This window comes from Helicoverpa armigera, chromosome 19 (assembly GCF_030705265.1).
Source record: "Helicoverpa armigera isolate CAAS_96S chromosome 19, ASM3070526v1, whole genome shotgun sequence".
NCBI classification, from domain to species: domain Eukaryota; kingdom Metazoa; phylum Arthropoda; class Insecta; order Lepidoptera; family Noctuidae; genus Helicoverpa; species Helicoverpa armigera.
In genome coordinates, this window is record NC_087138.1 from 2,257,640 (window position 1) to 2,276,814 (window position 19,175).

General features: G+C 35.4%; 3 protein-coding genes across 7 annotated transcripts in view; 1 reads left to right on the forward strand and 2 right to left on the reverse strand.

The window, feature by feature from the left end:
• LOC110379768 (myotubularin-related protein 6) overlaps positions 1 to 5,411 on the reverse strand; it is a 58,622-nt gene extending 53,211 nt beyond the window's left edge. The window contains exon 1 of one of the 3 annotated variants that reach the window (XM_064039363.1): positions 5,137 to 5,411. In XM_064039363.1, coding sequence (XP_063895433.1) covers positions 5,137 to 5,160 — 24 coding nt within the window. In that variant the 5' untranslated portion in view covers positions 5,161 to 5,411. Of the gene's footprint in view, positions 1 to 2,730; positions 3,196 to 5,136 lie in introns of those variants that run through there. The other 2 variants (XM_021339565.3, XM_049841420.2) reach the window with 2 other exon arrangements.
• LOC110379776 (toll-interacting protein B) lies at positions 3,776 to 13,368 on the forward strand. Of its 3 annotated transcripts, XR_010277396.1 has the most exons (9): positions 6,218 to 6,404; positions 7,775 to 7,888; positions 8,253 to 8,328; positions 8,695 to 8,806; positions 9,539 to 9,653; positions 9,946 to 10,032; positions 10,396 to 10,563; positions 11,068 to 11,246; positions 11,287 to 13,368. XR_010277396.1 is itself a non-coding variant. In XM_064039365.1 (8 exons), exons 1-8 carry the CDS (start codon positions 3,791 to 3,793, stop codon positions 11,176 to 11,178), a joined length of 792 nt encoding a protein of 263 aa, XP_063895435.1. In that variant the 5' UTR covers positions 3,776 to 3,790; the 3' UTR covers positions 11,179 to 13,368. The 3 variants fall into 3 exon arrangements, 2 of the variants coding, with proteins under 2 accessions (XP_063895435.1, XP_063895434.1); XM_064039365.1 differs by lacking the exon at positions 6,218 to 6,404 and adding an exon at positions 3,776 to 3,799 and having other exon boundaries at positions 11,068 to 13,368; XM_064039364.1 differs by having other exon boundaries at positions 11,068 to 13,368.
• A 560-nt stretch (positions 13,369 to 13,928) lies between these two features.
• Positions 13,929 to 19,152, reverse strand: LOC110379766 (probable ATP-dependent RNA helicase Dbp45A). The gene is made up of 9 exons (XM_064039399.1): positions 18,962 to 19,152; positions 18,602 to 18,795; positions 18,025 to 18,236; positions 17,656 to 17,791; positions 17,069 to 17,238; positions 16,402 to 16,629; positions 15,510 to 15,637; positions 14,601 to 14,754; positions 13,929 to 14,259 (listed from the first exon to the last, which is right to left on the reverse strand). The coding sequence occupies exons 1-9, from the start codon at positions 19,035 to 19,037 to the stop codon at positions 13,938 to 13,940; spliced, it is 1,620 nt and encodes a 539-aa protein (XP_063895469.1). The 5' UTR covers positions 19,038 to 19,152; the 3' UTR covers positions 13,929 to 13,937.
• Positions 19,153 to 19,175: the final 23 nt, after the last annotated feature.

Below are 19,175 nucleotides of genomic sequence, written 5' to 3' on the forward strand. Positions count from 1 at the left end.
GCTATGTATCAAATAGCAATAGAATAAATAAATCTAAATGAAACCACATATTAGTCCCAAATGTCATAAAATAAACTCTCACCAAGATGACAGGCGATTAACCCGCAAACCAATACAAGGGTTTCCAAGTAATATGACTAAAAATATTCCGAGAGAAACGGGACTCAATGAATCGTGAAAACCAATAACGAGACGTCAAGTCGCTCAGCCGTGAAGCAAGGAACCATAGATAAGGCGACGCGACATGTAAGGGAGACCGCATTAATGCCTCAGAAGGTCTACTTAATAAATATTAATGTACTGAAGCTATGATGGCGAATATTAACAATTTGCATAAAGGCCTTGACATAGTTGAAATACGTGAAACTGTAATGGGTATGGATTCCATCAGTGAGTTCAGTTCGCGAAACGACAGGTATGAAAGCAGCATAGATTCGGTACTAGTGAATAATGATTGGCTTTGAGAGTTGTTTCCGAATGCTCGTACGGCTGCAACAATCGAAACTTCGTTAGAGGTGAGAGCGGATTCCAATGAAAGCTTGTCTCATGGCCTTTTCGATGCACGACTAGGAACACAAACTTCATTCATCCAATTATACACGGTCTGCCTTCTGTAGCTATTTGCTTTGGGTTAAAGCCAGTAAAAGGGCCCAGCCCATCTGATTAGACGTAATCGCGATACTCAAAGTGTACGGGTCAAGCCACATATTGGGGACTTAAGGCTTCGCAATCCGTATTTCGTTTGAAAACTTTGTCTTTTAGGTTGATTACAGAGGGATTTGGAGAATATGTAGCTTTATTTGTTGTCTGAAGTTCAGAGTAATTTAGTTCAGAATTTCAAAACGCTTTGAAAATATTACAGTCTAAATAATGTATCATTTAAGCAAAGGATGGCGAGTCCATTATATTCTACATCTAACTAAAGAATTCCGTGATCATGTCCAAACGTAAAAGCTTCGAGTCCTATCCAAGAAAGTTAAAAGTGTCTTCAAACCATTCTATGAAGATACAGTCCGGGACATAATGCTCTTAAAGGAAAAGCATTACCGCCGTTAGTAGGTTACGGCTGCACACGACAGCTCAGTGTGTCACAACAAGAGCGCTATCAATCTTTTGCCGTACGTGCCTTGGGGCGTTCCAATGTCCAGTGTTTGCGACCCTCGAGCCATTAGATGTACCGAATTTCTGCACTATACATACTTCAAAATGTCTGATAGTAAATGAGCAATATGTTGGGTGTATGAAAGTTCTTCTTTCGTTGTGTTATCGTTTGGTACTCGAAACAAAATATCATCTTTTTAAAGGGATTTTCTAGGTCTACCTTGACAGTTTAATTTTAGTTAAGACAATATTGCGACATCGGATCTTTTAATTTTGCGTTCTTATTATTGTCTTTTACTAGGAACTGTTGACATAGTCTTACATTGGAGGCATAAATTAAGTCAGTCCATTTCGAAGCATTCATACAGAAGACAACCCTAGTTTTAGGTCATTAGGTCTTTCTATCACGGATTTGGCGTATTGCCCGATTGAAATCGAAAGACTTGGCCAATTCCAGTGAAAATAAAGTTCTTTTCGATTTATGAGTGGCATACAATATCGATCAATTGTCATTGATTTGGTGTTTGTTGACCAAACGGCTAATGTTCGCCTGTGTTTCAAATGTCACTAAGTATAGTTCTAAGGTTCCATTTATACTCACAAGCAATCTACAAATCTCTAGAAAAAGTCGCTTGATAGCTTCGTTTGATTTATTGCTTTTCAGTGCGACTTTTTGCGTTGGTACGTCGGTCACCGCATCGAACGGAGTTTTCTTCATACAGTCTCATAAATCGTGTAAACGAACACTGGCCATTAAATGCAGACCATTGGAAGTCCGTAGTTCTGTGTAGGCGAGGTTCCAAGAAGGTTTTAATGCTTCCAGAAAACCTGGTGAAGCTTTTCCATGAAGTTATGATACTAGAATATTCTTTTGTATATTTATATCGATATGATTTCGTAACTCGTTAATAGTTATTTGAGAAATCTCAAATTCGCTTTTTAGTAGCTTTGTTATGTTTTGTTTCAGTTCTGACAGGGAATTTTTAGGACTCGTACATTCTTCAGTTTCCATAAATGTGAACTTAACGTTTTCGTTTTTGAAAGTTCTTTAAAATGGAATAATATTATCAACCAGAATTAACATTTTTAATTTGTAAAGCCTACTTTAATGGACTGCATGATAAGGAGCTACATGATAAATGACCGATACTGATTCGAGATTAAGACTGAATAGTCAGTAAACACGCAAAGGCTAATCTGTTCTAGTAAAGTGTAAACTAATGAGTTTAGACCACTCGGTCTTACAAATGACCTTACCAACTTTGTGATACAAAGTCAATAATTGAAAAGGCCAAGTTTAGGATAAAAGCATCCTTCCTTGGTGTAGCTAAAATTATTTCAACAGTAATAAGATTCCTCTCGAAATCCAATAAAAATAAACAAGGAAGTAATAGCAAATCGTAATGGTTGTTATAGTAAGTAGTACTTAAGCGGTCCCTATTTCCTCGCTTTATTAAAAAAACCATTGTTGCCGCGCGCCTTGAGATATTCTGACGTAGCTAAAAAAAGCTGTATTACTGATAAGTTGCTTTTCACATACGCATCAAAACTTTTATTGCACTTAGGTTTACTTAAGAACTATTCTGAAATGAGGTTTATATGTAAAGATTTATTAAAAACTAGCCTCACCTTCTCAGTGACAGCAAGACCAGCATACTCTTCGGGAGCAAGGCAGTCGCCTTTCAACCAACTGGCTAGCCGGCCAAGCTCCCCAAGCATGTTTGATGGATTTAACGAACTAAGCGCCATTCTTCCCGCACCGAAAATACTTCGAAACTTTATTTCATTGAAATTTTCTCTAAAAGAAAACCCTTTTTCTCTTGAGGACCCGGTTCGTTTTATTAATAGCCAAAGTTAACACAGAATTCCCGTCAGTTTCATTGTTTTCATTATTTTTCACAAATATATATTGAGTCAAGGAAACTTTTAATTCAAATCCGTGTCAGGGAGAAAGCTCTACATTTCAACGACTGTAAGAGATAAAGAACTTTTCCAATTAAGTTGCGGAAGGGGCTCGCTATGTTTTTTGTTACAGTCAAAAACTCCCGCGTTTTACCAAAAAGGCGTCTAATCTTGGTGCCGGCGCGAATTCAACTGACAGTAATCGGGAATCTTAGTTATTTATCGTCAAAATATTCGCATTTGGAGACCTGTGGGGTGTCGTCCAAACGATGTTACGCTCTATTGTGTCTTACTAGGGTGTATTATGAAATGGCAAAGGGCAGAGTTCAGGCTTTCGGAGCATGCGCGGGAAAAAGAGATAACACTGCGACTTCTTCGGAAGTGTGACAGAGATGAGGGTATTTCCGCAATTTATTTTCCATTTCCGAATTACAAACACACGTGTGTTGTTATTACTGACTATTATGTCGCATCAGAGTGCAATTAATTATTTGGGGTGGTAACTACTCTCCCGTTGTCTGCTGAACATACAACGACGTCAGACATATTAATCAGGACTTGTGATAAGCCTTTTATTTGGACGTGTCATACATTTATGAATCATGAGGTACTTTTGTTGGGCTAAATAAATAGATATGAGTGGACAATTTAGATAATGTACCACTCAAGGAAATAATAAATAGGCTATTGTTCTTTGAGAATTCTGGATAAATTGAGCACTTTATTATCTACGATGCAGACACAAGAGTTAAGCAACCAGTGTCTATCACATAATCACATATGACTCATGGGACAGGTAAGTTATTAAGATTGCCAAACAACAAAACTAGGATAAGCCTTTGAGAGACTTATTGTAGTTAATTAGCAACTATTTCTGCAAGTATATTAAGAAATTATCTGTAAAATAAAACCTGCATTATGTTATTGTTCTAAAATTGGAAAAATATGGAAATTGAGACTACAGTGTAAGAGTAAAACTTATTGGATTTATTTACACTCTGGAGCGCCTCAAGGCACTGTCCTTGGCCCAGTGTAGTATTTATGATTTTTAAAAGATGTTACATTGTCAAATTGCATACAATACAGTCTCCATTTAAAGAAGAATATTTAGTCAATATTGTACATTATGCCTAAAAATTGAGTGTTTAATGTTAACCTGGTAGCGTATTAACTATGTAATATATTATTAGGATTTTTTTTCAACCTACAGTGTTTATAAAGTTTTATTTTTACATCAAAACCTAGTTGAGTAGTGAGTACATTATTTCTTCATTTACATAAAAAAATCATGTGTATCAAATATTTATCAAGCAATTGATGCAAAGTTTAGAAATGACAAATTGGCAATTAATTCCTGTGAAACCAATCTTTCAGTTTCATAGAAATAAATTGGTTGTCAATGTCAAGCAGTTGATGCAGAGTAAATGTAGCAACTCGTGAATTTGTGCTAACTCGCAGCTTTTATCTGATTTATTGCAAACATCTGTGTATGATTGAATTACATGTTTTTGAAAATGTAAGTAATGTAGGAAGTAAAATGAGAGTATTTTACATCCTTGTTTGTTAAAACTTAACTGTGGCCAACTTTAGGCCTTTGCTCACCAGCTGGATTGTTGTAACTTGTAGGAGACCTTTGTTTGTATGTATGGGCGCTGGACAACCTATAGCTGAGATGATGATGGAGAATTACTTACAAATGCCAGCCTGTACTTAATAGGCTAGATTTGTATAAAATCAGAAAATATGAAATAAATTACTATAATTTAATAAAGGATAATGTTCTATTAGCCGCATTTGTTCTCTACAAGATAAGAGGAGTAGGTACATATAGATAAGTTTATCAACATTCACAATAGCATGAATGTCCATTGTCATTGCAGTCAAAAAGTTCATAATACAACAATACCTCTTTGGGTTCCAGGAGTGGTCACCGGCCAAATAATCGTGGTACCTACAGGATAGTGGGTAAACGCACTGCATTATCTATCTGCCAGTAATTAGTGTTCCATTTTCAGTTTGAAATTAGAAAAATATAAGAAACGCCTTCCGATTCACAGCAACCCTCAAAAGTTTCACAACGAGGGGTTTTCCGAGTACCGTAATGTATAAATAAGGAAATAAACTAAATCTTACCTTAGGTGTTTTGACGATATCCATAGCAGCAGGTCACAAAAATCGATAAAATAACCAATTCACATCAAGTCAACATATGTTTAGGAATCATAAATTTCCAAACACTGAAGTCCACGAACACAAAAGTGTCTGGAACACAGCAAACGAACGATATAACAGTACTTTTGAGTCTTAATTCAACAAGTAAACCAACACAAACAGAAAAATCAAACCAAAAGTTTGCTTACAGTTTGCAAGATTATCTCGATTTGACAGCTGACACATTTGCCAACAAAAACAGTCTGTAGACGTCACAGATTATCAAAAGTACGAGTTCCAAATGATGTTCTAAATTCGGTAACTGATTGGCTCATGATTTGCATCTTTCTGGTGATCTACGCGCTACGCATTAAAGAGACAAATACAAATATTCTTTATTGTGGTACATAGGTAAACAGTGAGTTGTTACATGGTTTTTAAATTGCACACAGCTATGACCCGCCATAATGGCATACTATAATAATTTTAAGGTAACATTTTATAACATTAGATTAGATTATAGATTAATTCACATAGTAATATCAAGGCTGCAATTAAAATTATAAGCACGCGTAATTCTCACTAGAATTTGTTTGAGTGTGTTTCGAACAGTTCTCAAATAAGTATGTTGTTGTATGTATTCAATGAACTCCATATAATCTACGATATGATCTGGGAATTTAAGACATGAACAAGATTTTCATCAGCTCTTGGAGTGGAGAGAAGCTGGTAACTTAACAGCCGGGCAGCCGTATAATGATAATAGCCGTATAGTAATAATGATAGGTACGGTCAGTCGTGTTATGGCTAGTCTTTCTCTTCGTAAGTTCTGCCGGGTTTCGTAGGGCACGTTAAATTCTCAGCTACTACTATTAAACAGAAAGGCGATCCAACGTAGTTCGGGAAAGCTGAGGCAGATAAAGTAATCAGGTATTCCTGTCTTCTACTTCTGTCTTGAATATTATTTGATCAGCAACCGCTTTCTGAATTTTAACTATTTTTAAACATAAGTTAGTCATCACTAGCTTTTGAAGTCCGGTTATTCTTTGCGATATTATGGCACATCCCTAGCAACTGTCAAATTATTTCGTGACGTCTCTGACTTGACTCTCGCTCGTATTTGTTTGCACAAAATTTCGCGATAATATTATTTCAATATATTTTCATCTTTGTGTAGATTAATACAGCATTAACAGCATAATTCAGCAAACATGACTTCGACAATGCCGACAGAAGAACGCCGCCGAAGGGTACGTAGCAGCAATATTAACGAGTAATAGAATATAGTTATTATTTTTATTGAACGACTATTCGCAAAAGGGTGAATCATTGTTTTCGCTATTATTTTTGTCAAATATTATGCTAATGCACGTTGTTTTGTGACCATATACAAGTTTGTCAACCGGTTTTCGTTCACAAAAGAATCTTGTTTTGCTGTAAGCAATATTAGAGCGTAATTTGTATTGATTTGCGTAGCTGGGAATTTTCCAGACTCGTCTAGGGATTCCTGAAAAATGTTTTCACACAAAGGAAGGTCAATAACCCTTAATACAAAATACCGTTCTTTATGTTATTTTTTGAGTATATTTGGTGAGTAATTGGACCTATATGAAAATTTAGTAATTGAATTAATTAAATTAGACTGATAAGCCTAAGTACAAAATGGTGAATCAACTTGTTATCAATAGTTGTAGATAAGTTCAGGTATATTGTGGCAGGAGTACAAAGTGATTCATATATTTTTATCATACATGAGATGTATTTACATATATACTTAAAATACCTACTATTTAAGTAGAGGAAACATTTTAGTTCTTCAACAACTTAGTATAATTAAATGTTATGCAATACTTAATTAGAAATATAATAAAACTCCAAATAGTCTATAATGTCACCTTATTTGCATACCAAAAAGATCTATTGAAACATGTCTACAGGCCAGACAGACTTTTTTTTTATAGATTAGTTAGTTTGTCTTTTTTTGATGATGTAATGAAATCTCTATGGGGTCTTATTATAGTTTTCCTTTATAATGGTATTGGTAAATACTAATATGAGACTTGCATAACAAGACAGAGATTTTTTTTTGTATACTCTAACTACTATAACTTGTACAAAAACAGCATTCCTAATTTTAAATGTATAATATTGTGTAATAATAATGTCAGTCTGTTTCGTTACCAAGTTTCTTTTTTATGCAATCATTATTCTAAATGTACATTAATTAAAAAACGTCATGTGACCACTAAATTATTCATCATCATACAGACATTAAATAAAAAGATATTTCAAATATCTATGATTATTAATTTTAACTTCTTGCTTTTTTATAAGAGGTTCTTTAACAATCTTGTTTTTTTATGGATAGCCAATAAGAATAAATAAAAAAAAATAGATATTACTGCTATGAGTCCAAAATCATATCATCACTTACTTAGAATTCATATCAGCACTTTTGATATCCCACCGCAGTACCCAAAATAATTGTTCCTGTTATATTAATAATTGTGCCTTTTCATCGTCCCACTGCTGGGCACAGGCCTCCTCTCACACGGAGAAGGATTGAGCTTTAATCCACACAATATAATTATTCTACATAACTTAAAGTTTTCCCTTGCAGGTGCTCTTAGGCCCCCTTCCTGCGGGCTTCCTCCGTGCTGATGGAGCTACCGACACTGTTGATGCAGATTACCAGGCGGCCCTCGCTCTTCAACAGCAGTTATGTGGAGCTCAAGTAAGCCCTCAAATGTTTGGAAAAGTACTTAAGTCCAGGACGGCCTGAATCTATCAGTGCACATTTATATTGGCAGTAGGCCAGGGGAAAAATTTGCTATTGTAGTGAAAACTATGTGTTTACGACTTTATTTGTTATTTTAATAATTAATATTTCTTGTGTTGATAAGTGTATTTTGTTTTTTTCTTCTTTCTTTACTCGCCCTTCTCGTTGCCTATTTAGTTAAAAACTAAGAAATGCAACCTATGTTTACAGATAGAGTCTAGATACATCATACTCATTTGAGTGACTATCATCATTAGTTTTGGGAACTATGCCAAATACAATTGGTTTCATTAAGTTGAGTTTTGTTGATTATTTCCAGGTACCACCTGCTGGTCCCCCATTAACAGCAAGGTTGAGCATCACGATAGCACAGGCTAAACTATCTAAAAATTATGGTAAGTTTTCATAGTTTTACAATATTTTATTAGAAAATGTAATTTGTCTAACAACCTATTTTATTTATTTATAGGGTTTTTTTCTCGGCAGCTATGTCCATCCCTTTTTTGCTGTTTCTATTTAAATTCGAATTTCTTTCATTACATTTACTGACATTCAAACGTACCTAATGAATATCCCATCCATAGTCTGAAAACATTAGAACAACCATAATACTATGACTCATGAGTGCTTCAGATAATTATACAATAGTGGAAACATATATGTCTATTGTCTATTTAGATTCAAACTGCTGCCTTCCCAGAAAAACAGCTATGTACAATTGTTTTATAAACAAATATAAACTTAACCATTTCTCTCTGCAGGTCTAACGCGCATGGACCCGTACGTGCGGCTGCGCGTGGGGCACTGCATATACGAGACTCACACCGACCCCAGCGGCGGTAGGACGCCCAGATGGAACAAGGTTATTCACTGGTATGTTGAAAAAATAATCTTTAATAAAAAAAGAAAAAATAAATAAATTGCCAGCTGCCGCCGGTTTCACCTGTCTCGTAGGAACTTCTCTGCGTACCTGGATAAAGAATAAATGTGCTATCTAACACTGTAATGTTTTTTTTTCAAATCGAAAATTTCTAATATTAGCATGTTCAAGCAAACCATCATACTATCAAATAAACTCTCGTTTTGAGATGAATATTTGGGTGCTTAGACAGATGAAAAATGGAGACAGACAATATTATTATTTATTTTATTCAGGAAACAAATAGTCACATACCAAAACCGTAAACAGGATAGGTATAATAGTTTTATGAAGACTTCGAGTTCCATACAAGTATGAACAATAGAACAATGAATATAGTAAACTTATTATCCGGGAGGTAATTCCCTCAGACCGTGGAGTACCAGTTTCGGGACAAAGGCTAGTATTCTAGTACTCCTCATTTATAAAAAAAAAACTAGTTCTTTTCCCGTGGTTTCACACGCGTCCCGTGAGAACTACTGCCCGGGCTACCGAGTTAAAATATGGCCTGAGTTACTCGTAGATAATGTAGCTTTCTAATGGTGAAAGAATTATTAAAACCGGTCTAATAGTTTTTTTTTTTTTATCCAATAAAAATACATTTTTTTCTTTATAATATTAGTATAGAAGATAATACTATGTTTTGTCATGCTGTCTGAAACTGCTTAAACATTTTTATTCTTTAGTTTGCTGCCCCCCGGTGTGAACTCCATCTACTTGGAGATCTTCGACGAATGCTCGTTCACAATGGACGAGCTGGTCGCTTGGGCACATATCACCATACCACCAGCTGTTTTACAAGTAAGCATAATAACATATGCCACGTTTCATTATTAAAACAGAGACTTCTTTTTTTTTAGATCATTTGCAATAAAAACAAGCCCGTATTCTATATATTACTAACAATTCAGTTACAAAAAAATGAAAATTTTAAATCACTATAAAATATCGAGGACATAAAAGAAATCAGGCTTAACCAATTTCACTGAAAAATTGGTAAGGAAATAGGAATAGTTTAGAAACCAGAAGACAGACATAGGATACTTTTACGCCTACAATTTTCCGGTTTTCATTAAAAATGTGTTTGTTTCAGGGAGAAACATTTGACAATTGGTTTGCTCTCAATGGCAAACAAGGAGATGGAAAAGAGGGTGTAATCAACCTGGTCCTCAGTTACTCTGTAAGTATACAAAATTCCTTTAAGTTTACCGTAAAATATCACTATGGTGCTTACAATCTCAGTATTTACCAAGTTCATCGACAACATAAACATCTGTATTTTTAAAAGAACTGACTTCGAAATTGTCCGTAATCTTGGGCCTAAGTTTGTAACTTTCTAACGACTTCACAGACGAAAATGAAATATACTACAGAGGTAGGAAATCTTTCTATACCACAACAACCTTTGTTACTCCAATATACCTAAATATGCTTGGCCAGTCACATCACAGGGCTCACGCTAAGAGGTGAATTTGCCATGGGCCGCCGTTATCGAAATCGATAAGGAGGAGATCATTAATTTAATCTCCCCCATGTTCCCCAGGTGGGCCCAGCAGCGGTAGCAACATTCCCCCCCATGCTGGTGGTACCTAGCACCGGCATGGGGTACGCCGCCATGCCGATGTACCCCGCCCCGCAGCCGCATATGCAGCAACAACAGCAAATGCAACAGATGCAGCCGCCTCCCATCACTGCTGAGCAATTGCAACAGGTATGTGATGAAACACGAGCTGTTCTTAGCCGGTCCCTTGACGATCATTTATCTTTTTTTTTCTCAGCCCGAACTGTCCCACTGCTAGACAAAGGAAGGCCTCTATTTTGTCTCAACACCTCGAGAGGTATCCTCGAAAGGATATCCTTTGATTGTTTCTACCAATCAGGACTTTGGGCGTCCAATTGCGCAATATTATTTCTGCAAACTTATTAACCTTATACGTAAAGTTATGAGCGCCTTAGAAACCAAGCTCGGTAAAAGCAAATTTATTTTTAAATACAGTCATCTTTTATAAAGAAGATAGCGCTTTAAATAGCATGCTATTTTGGCATTTGGCAAGTTGCGTTATGATGAATGAATAGATAAAGAACTAAGTACGCAGAGCCGGCAGCATAGTATTATTTCAACTTTCGATATCTTTGACATTACCTATTTGAAGCTGTTTTAAAGTCCATTATTTAAATGGGACCTTTTTTAACATCGCCCTTAATAAATTTTCAGATCGAAGAAATGTTCCCAAGCATGGACAAGGAAGTGATAAAATCAGTTTTGGAAGCCAACGGCGGTAACAAGGATGCGACTATAAACTCACTGTTGCAAATGTCGGAATAATATCACTATATACGCAGTACGTATCATGACATGTTATATATACAATATACACTCGCATATTGCATTATATTGACGTTTAGTCAACAATATTTAATAACGTATAGGTACATTGTTAAAATGAGATTCAACTTTCAACCATTTCAAGGTTATATGAGTAACGACCGAATACTGAAACGCCACTCAATCAAGAACTGTTCAGACATCATGTAACTCAGTCACACTTAAGAATGTTTTAGAAAAGGCTATTGTTATAGCCTATATTAACTGGGTGCGCGGAATAGTTGCCGCGGGACGCGGGTGAAACCGCTGTGGCAGCTAGTTAAAAATGAAACTAAAGACATGAATTATTTTCTCAACCTTCTATTTAAAATTGTGTGGCGTTTAAGTATTCGACCATTATTCAAATACACCTTCATAATTTGTTATCCAAAATATTTATATAACTGGGCAGAAATCCGTAAATCACGTAGTTTGCACATATTTGTACTAAAAATACTCTTATCACCTCGTATAGTTAATTGTTTAAAACGCATAATTCCCCAATTTAATATTTTGTATAAAAACAGTAGCTCGCTTTTGATTAGGAAAAGCAATTTTGCAAGCGTAATCTAAATTTTAAAACTACGGATTTCAGTCCAGTTTTTTATAAGGTGAGTGGTAATTGGTGATCTATACTTGAACACGTGTTTCTTCTCATGATTAGAGACAATTTTCCCAAAAGAAACTTTTTATACTTATTAATTTAATCAAAATAACATCTGTTAAAAACTTTGAACTGCACTCCGAAATTTCAGACATCCCGTTTTGCACTCTGAGAGCGGGTATTGGGTTGCCCGGGTAACTGGGTTGAGGAGGTCAAATAAGCGGTTGCTTCTTGTAAAGTACTGGTACTCAGCTGGTATTGTTTTGCTACTGTGATTGAACTAATGAATATAAAAAAAAAGTTTCTTCAGGTTATTTTTTGTAATCAGTCATGAGTAAAAACATTTGTTCAAGTTGGCTGTCTGCCATTAATTACCAGTCACCCTATATAATCCCTAGATAAGAGCAACTATAAAGGCCAATTCAAGAGTATTGAAAAACACTCATTTTTGCTACTTTCAGCAGTACTGAAAACGTTCATAAACATACTGTATAACTTATGTGAAGAAAAATCTAGAAGTTTAAAGCTTTCGGCCTTATTTTAGAAGCTGTAAGCAATTTGATACTAAAGTATTGTATATAATGTTTTAACCGACTATCAAAAAATGTGGTGCAATCATTGCGTTTATTTTACTGAATACACACTTTTTGTAAGATGTTCAGTGTATAGAAAACCTTAAAAACTTTTCTTATTGTTACTGTAAAACTGTTTTTTTATGTGGCATACTATTCTATTTAGATTTTTTTTTGCTCAAAATTGCCAATTTAATTTTTAATTCAATTTTTATTTTAAGTTATTCCAATTATTATGTGTTTAGTATCTAGATTAATTACTATTATTGTGATTTCTGTTATATTTTAATTTTAAGTAAATAAAAATAAACATTTGGCACTTTAAATGCTAGTAAACTTGCAAAAATCTAAATAAATATCTAAGATAAAAATTATTATATATTAAGGAATGTCCTATTATTCTAAATATACATAATATAAATATCTACTTAATCATTATTTAATTGAAATATAAAATCTTCATAATTTTGCGATGTTTTTTAAGCTTTTGTGTCATTCGTTACAATTATGTTATCCTAATAGTTGTAGTTAAGGTGCTTTATAAGAGCGCTTTCAAACTAGCAGATTTTCACGAGAAAACCTGCGAGTGTGAAAACGATCGACGAAAGGTTATGTTTTTATCTTTATCTCACTAGTTTCAATCTGAGATTCTCTTTATTCAAATCATGAAACACTTTTATATAATCGAAGTTTATTATTGTTTTTGTACTGAATCAATCTGTCCTATTCTGCAGAACAAATGTGTAAGCTACGAGAACTAAAATAATTATAACATTGTATTCATTCGTAAAAGTATGACAATTACACTTAAAAAGGTAATCTGTATAGCTCCGGCCTTACACGCGAAAGCTTATACAATTTTGTGCCAAATTATTTGCCATCGTCGCAACATTGCTTGAATATAAATATATCATTGTTGTATTTATTTGTAATTTTACAATGTATTATAAAATGTAATAAATTATTAACTACTTATGATTTTGTTTTATTGGTTGGCTACAATCGACAATGATACCAGTGTCGTTGAATAACAGGATATGAAAATATGTAATCATCAAATATCAAATATATATCCATACTAATATAAGAAACAGGAAACATTTGTTTGCTTGTTTTTTCACCACTATAAATAAATGTTCCCAAACAATCGAACCGATTTGAAAAATTCTTCCACTTTCAGAAAGCTACACTTTTTCCAAGTAACATCTATACTAATATTATAAAGAGGAAAACTTTGTTTGTTTGGTTGTAATGAATAGGCTCAAAAACTACTGGACAGTTTTTAAAAATTCTTTCACCATTCGAAAGCTACATTATCCACGAGTAACATAGGCTATATTTTATCCCGGTATGGGCAGTAGTTACCACGGGACGCGGGTGAAACCGGGGGAAAACGGCTAGTAAGCTATATTTTATCCCGGAATGGGCAGTATTTTCCATGGGACACGGGATATAGCTAGTCAAATAATGCTTTCTTGGAGCTATGTAATATGCAGTGTATTTTTAATAACAATTAAAACAAAATGCAAACATGTTATAAACAATCATTTATTCACCAACACGCCTTTCCCTTTGACTTTCTTTTTCTTTTTACCCCCTTCTGGTACATCTTTCACATTAACATTTTCAGCTTTCCTTTTAATCTTAGTTACCTTGCCTATAAAATCTTTGAATCTTTCATCTTTTTTCATGAGTGTCTTATTGACTTTCTTCAAGCCATCTTTGATGGAGGCGTCAATATCTTCATTTTGAAGTCGGTCCTCATTTTGTGGTTTTGTTGGTTGAATTTGTGATTGGACCTCCTTGATTTTGGCTAATTTAGCCTTCTTGGCAGCTTTTATGCGTTTCCGGCGCATTTCTTCTAGTCTGTAAATGGATAGAAAAATATATCAGTCTATAAACTATATATCTCAATTACTTTTTTATCTTTTTTGCTAAAATAAAATAAAGGTACACTATTAAATGCAAAATAACATCTGTCTGTTGTGTATTTCTGTATCAATTAAAACTAATTAAATTACTAAGCTCTTTTTGGAATTCTATATATTTTAACCTAGAGTCATTTTCACGCGAAAAGGTTCATCATCTTTAACTTTCCAAACAAACACCTTAAAAATCCTCCCCCTTAGATCTCTACAGATACCTGTTGGAGGCGACCTGAATAATTTAGTTAAAAACCTTAAGAAACATTTAAATTATTCCCTTACCCTTCCTCCATCATGTCAGGGTCAACTCCGGCCTGTATCCAGCGCTTGACGCGATAGTTCTTCTTCCTCTGCTCAAACTCCTCGTTGTCCAACTGCGCCTCCTGCTCTCTGCGCGTCACGCTGACGGTCGTGAAGATTTTCACTGCTTCGTCATCTGAGAAAATTGTGTTATGTTATGTTCAGCAGTGGACGTCATATGGCTGAGATGATGATGATGATGATACTAAATATTATAGACTAGCCGTTTTCCCGCGGTTTCACCAGCGTCCCGTGGGAGCTACTGCCCGCACCGGGATAAAATATAACCTATGTTACTCGCAGATAATATAGCTTTCTAATGATGAACGAATATTTAAAATCGGTCCAGTAGTTTTTGAGTTTATCCATTACAATCAAACAAAGTTTTCCTCTTTATAATATTAGTATAGATAGAGGAAGTTTGTTTGAAAGCTATGTCAGGAATATTTGGTCGAATTAGAAAAAAAAATCAGTGTAAGTATGATAGCTACTTAGAGCAACTCTTTGATAGTTCAAAAAATATATTTTTTGTTTATTTGTAAACTGAAGCTATTTGAGATATAATTTCATTGTTGGGAAACTTCACTATCTCCGAGTGTAGGTATGCCATATTTTGTCCACGTACGGGAAGCAGTTCCCCCGGGACGCGGGTGAAACAGCTAGTATAATCATCGACAAGGATATTGAGCCCTGACCTTCACTTGCGCAAAAGTGATTTATTGGTTCATTGCCATAAGTTTACAGTGCGCAAAGCGGTCCCCACTCTACCGCCGAGAGCTCATTATCCGTGCCGATAACTATATAACGACGAAGGTAGGTTTTTCTAACCGTATCCTCATAAACCGTGTCCTTAAAAAAATAACTTTAGGTAAAATCAATTGGGTTACTTACCATCAATCTTATACTCGGTAAGCTTAGTTTTGATGGCGTCTTCTATCTCTCCCAGTCGTAGTATATCATAAGGCGTGATGAGGGAGATAGCCATGCCACTTCTTCCGGCCCTGGCTGTGCGACCTACCCTGTAGAGAGAAAAGTTATTTTGTATTAGTAACATTATCGCCGGCCGAAACATGCTTGGGGAAAGGCTGGGCAGTTGATAATAATATTATAAGAGGAGTACATAAGAGAGTTCATAAGAGGAGTATATAAGGTGAGAACATAAGTATGGAGTAAATGAGGGGAATACATAAGTGAGTTCATGAGAGTACCTACATAAGAGGATTACATAACAGGAGTACATAAGAAGACTACATAAGAGGATTATATAACAGGAGTACATAAGAAGACTACATAAGAGGATTACATAACAGGAGTATATAAGAAGACTACATAAGAGAGTACATAAGGGAAGTACATAAGAGTACATAAGGGGAGCACATAGCACATAATAGGAGTACATAAAGATTTTTATGGTGATTTATGGAATTCAAACTTTTCTAAGTTTGTATGTACTTTCTTAGTATATCTTAGACACCAATGACTGTGTTTCGGATGGCACGTTAAACTGTAGGTCCCGGCTGTCATTGAACATCCTTGGCAGTCGTTACGGGTAGTCAGAAGCCAGTAAGTCTGACACCAGTCTAACCAAGGGGTATTGGGTTGCCCGGGTAACTGGGTTGAGGAGGTCAGGCAGGGCAGTCGCTCCTTGTAAAGCACTGGTACTCAGCTACATCCGGTTAGACTGGAAGCCGACCCCAACATAGTTTGGGAAAAAGGCTCGGAGGATGAGGATGATATGGAATTCACGATTAAGTAAACTTTGAACTAGCGCCCTAAAAAATACCTGTGAATATACTCCTTAGGTTCCAACGGCAACTTATGATTGACCACCAAGTCCACAGTGGGTATATCCAGCCCCCTAGCCGCCACGTTAGTAGCCACGAGCGTACACTTGAGGTTGCTGCGGAACTGCGTGAGCGCGGCCACTCGCTCCCTCTGACGCATGAACCCGTGCAGGCACACGTTGTCCATAGATATGGCGTTTAGCATCATTGAGAGGACTTGGCATTCTCTAGAAGTGGGAAGGTAATTTTGTATCATGTATTTTAATTGAAAATTAAGAATTCTAACACGTGATGTAGCTTCAAAATTTGTCAAGAATCGCATGGATAATATATTGCACCTACAAGCAGTGAATTTATTTATTTTGAAATGCTCGAAAAGACAGCAGAGAATGGTCAGGCGACTTCTTGGAAATCAAATAACGTACTCATGACCAAAACGGGCGTTCGGGTTTCTTGAGCATCTGTTAAAGATAGGTCTCGATTGATTACTGATTTGGTAAAAAAAATGGAGGATCACCCGCAGTTTTGCGACGCTACTGTCTTAGGAGTTTATGACATCTCCGATCGTCATTTTGTTCTATTTAGTTTTATCATGAAATACTTATATCCTTCAGAACAAAAATTACGTTCAATATTAGACGTTAGACAACAACAAAATAATCTTACTTCTTAGTATCAGTAAAAACAATAATATGGCTGCTCGGCTTTGTCTCCCGGTACTTGCGTAACGTTTGCACGAGGTAGACGTCTCGTGCGTACGCGGGACATACCACGTACCGCTGGTCTAGTGTGCTCACTGTTAGTTGTGTGTCTGTTTCTGTCCAGGTTAGCAGTTTCTGGAAGATATGAAAAGTTATCATAGATTGATAGATATTTATTTCGTTAGGTACACCAATTTTTCAACTTAGATCTAGTTAAAGTAGTAACTTTACATTTTGTTGGTACATAGATAATTTTGAGAGATAATGTATTGTTTGGCGATATAATGAATGTCTGGTTATGGTTGCGGGATGCGTTCTGCTCAAGAACAGAATGGTTGGCCCTCTTTGGAGGTGACCAAAGCAGTGGTCGTCAATAGGCAGATTTGATGATGAATTTGTTCTTATTTTATAGTAAGTAATCTACATACCTAAATTATGGATACAAATGTCAATAAAATTTACATGTGGATTATAATAGGAATTTATTTATGCAGTGCAAGAGTGCAGTTTTTATTAATAGTTAAGGCTTTTTGGTATATTCTGGAAACTTACCTCTTTATTTAGTGGCAGTAGTTTAGAGTCTCTAACATCATCTGTTATTGTGGCTGAGAACAGTAAGTTCTGTCTCTGTGCAGGTAACGCGTTGAATATTGTCTCCAAGTCATCTTGAAATGATTCACTGAAGAGTCTGAAAAGAAAATAATTAAATCTTCAATCTATGTACAACCAGAAAATGTCACTCAGAGAAACTCTTACTTGTCTATTTAAAATAAATGTAAAATTAAAAGTAGTTCTTTTTCGATTCTCAAAAAATGAGGTCAACCAAGCTTCAGGCATATTATTTTCTGGTTTGGTGTCAACATGTAGCAAGGAAGAGCAAAAGAATAAACCAGTATGCTTTTCAATCATGAAACTGCTTACCTGTCTGCCTCATCGAGCACTAAATACTTAATCTTCTTCAAGCTGAAGGTGTCACATCCCGTGATATGGTCCGACAGCCTCCCTGGCATGGCTACGACAATGTGGGGCCTTTTGGCAAGCTTCAAGGACTCTTCCAATTGATCTGATCCTCCAGTCACAATACATACTCTTAGTTTAAGCGGCTGGCCTAGGATACTGAATTGGTCTGCTATCTAAATAGATAAATACAAGTGATAATATAATTAACAGATATATACGTTTTTTTTTTAAGTAGTTTGCGGTAGTAGTGAAGAGGAAGGTTTATAGAACAAAAAAATTACTGGAGCACACAAGCTCTATAGACTTTTTAAAAATACTAGTATAGTACTGGTACGTATATCAAACCAGATACCTACATGAAATGAAGTCAAAAATATATATTCATATGAAAAGTTCTGTTATAAAATAATGAAGTATATTTATATTATATTTAAAGCCTTTTTATTTCCATTTCTTTACAATAGTATGTTAATTATTATTTTTTAAATAATGTAGTAGATAATGTTTATTTATGATTTAATCAGATTCCAATAATTACCTGATAAGCTAACTCATGTGTTGGCGTCAGTACTAAAGCAAAGATTCCATAAGGGTCTTCAGCAAGATGCTGCAGTATAGGCAGAGCAAATGCAAAGGTTTTGCCCGAACCTGTCTTAGCTGCACCGATGCAGTCATCACCAGCCAGTATGCGAGATATGCAACCTTTTTGGATAGGCGTAGGACTTCTTATGCCTGAAATTATTAAAAAATAATACTTCTGGAGACAATTCTTAAAAGGATATAAACTGAGGGATAATTTTAAACAATCAAAGATGAATAAATTGTCACAAATTGGCGTCCAAATTCCAAAAATGCGATCAAGACTGTTATGGACTTATGTACACAAAACACTACATACCGAGGCTAAATAACTGCTTGATAAGCCAAGTCTTGATACCGAGCTCAGCAAACTCTTTTCCATCGTTGTCATTCATTTTGAATTCTTTGATAACTTACAATATATTTGCCATATATTTAATTTGTAAATAACCACGCACATACACAACACGAGTGCGTGAAAATGACAGATGCACGCCATGTGATTTTGACATTGATGTTTGTTAATTCGTTCA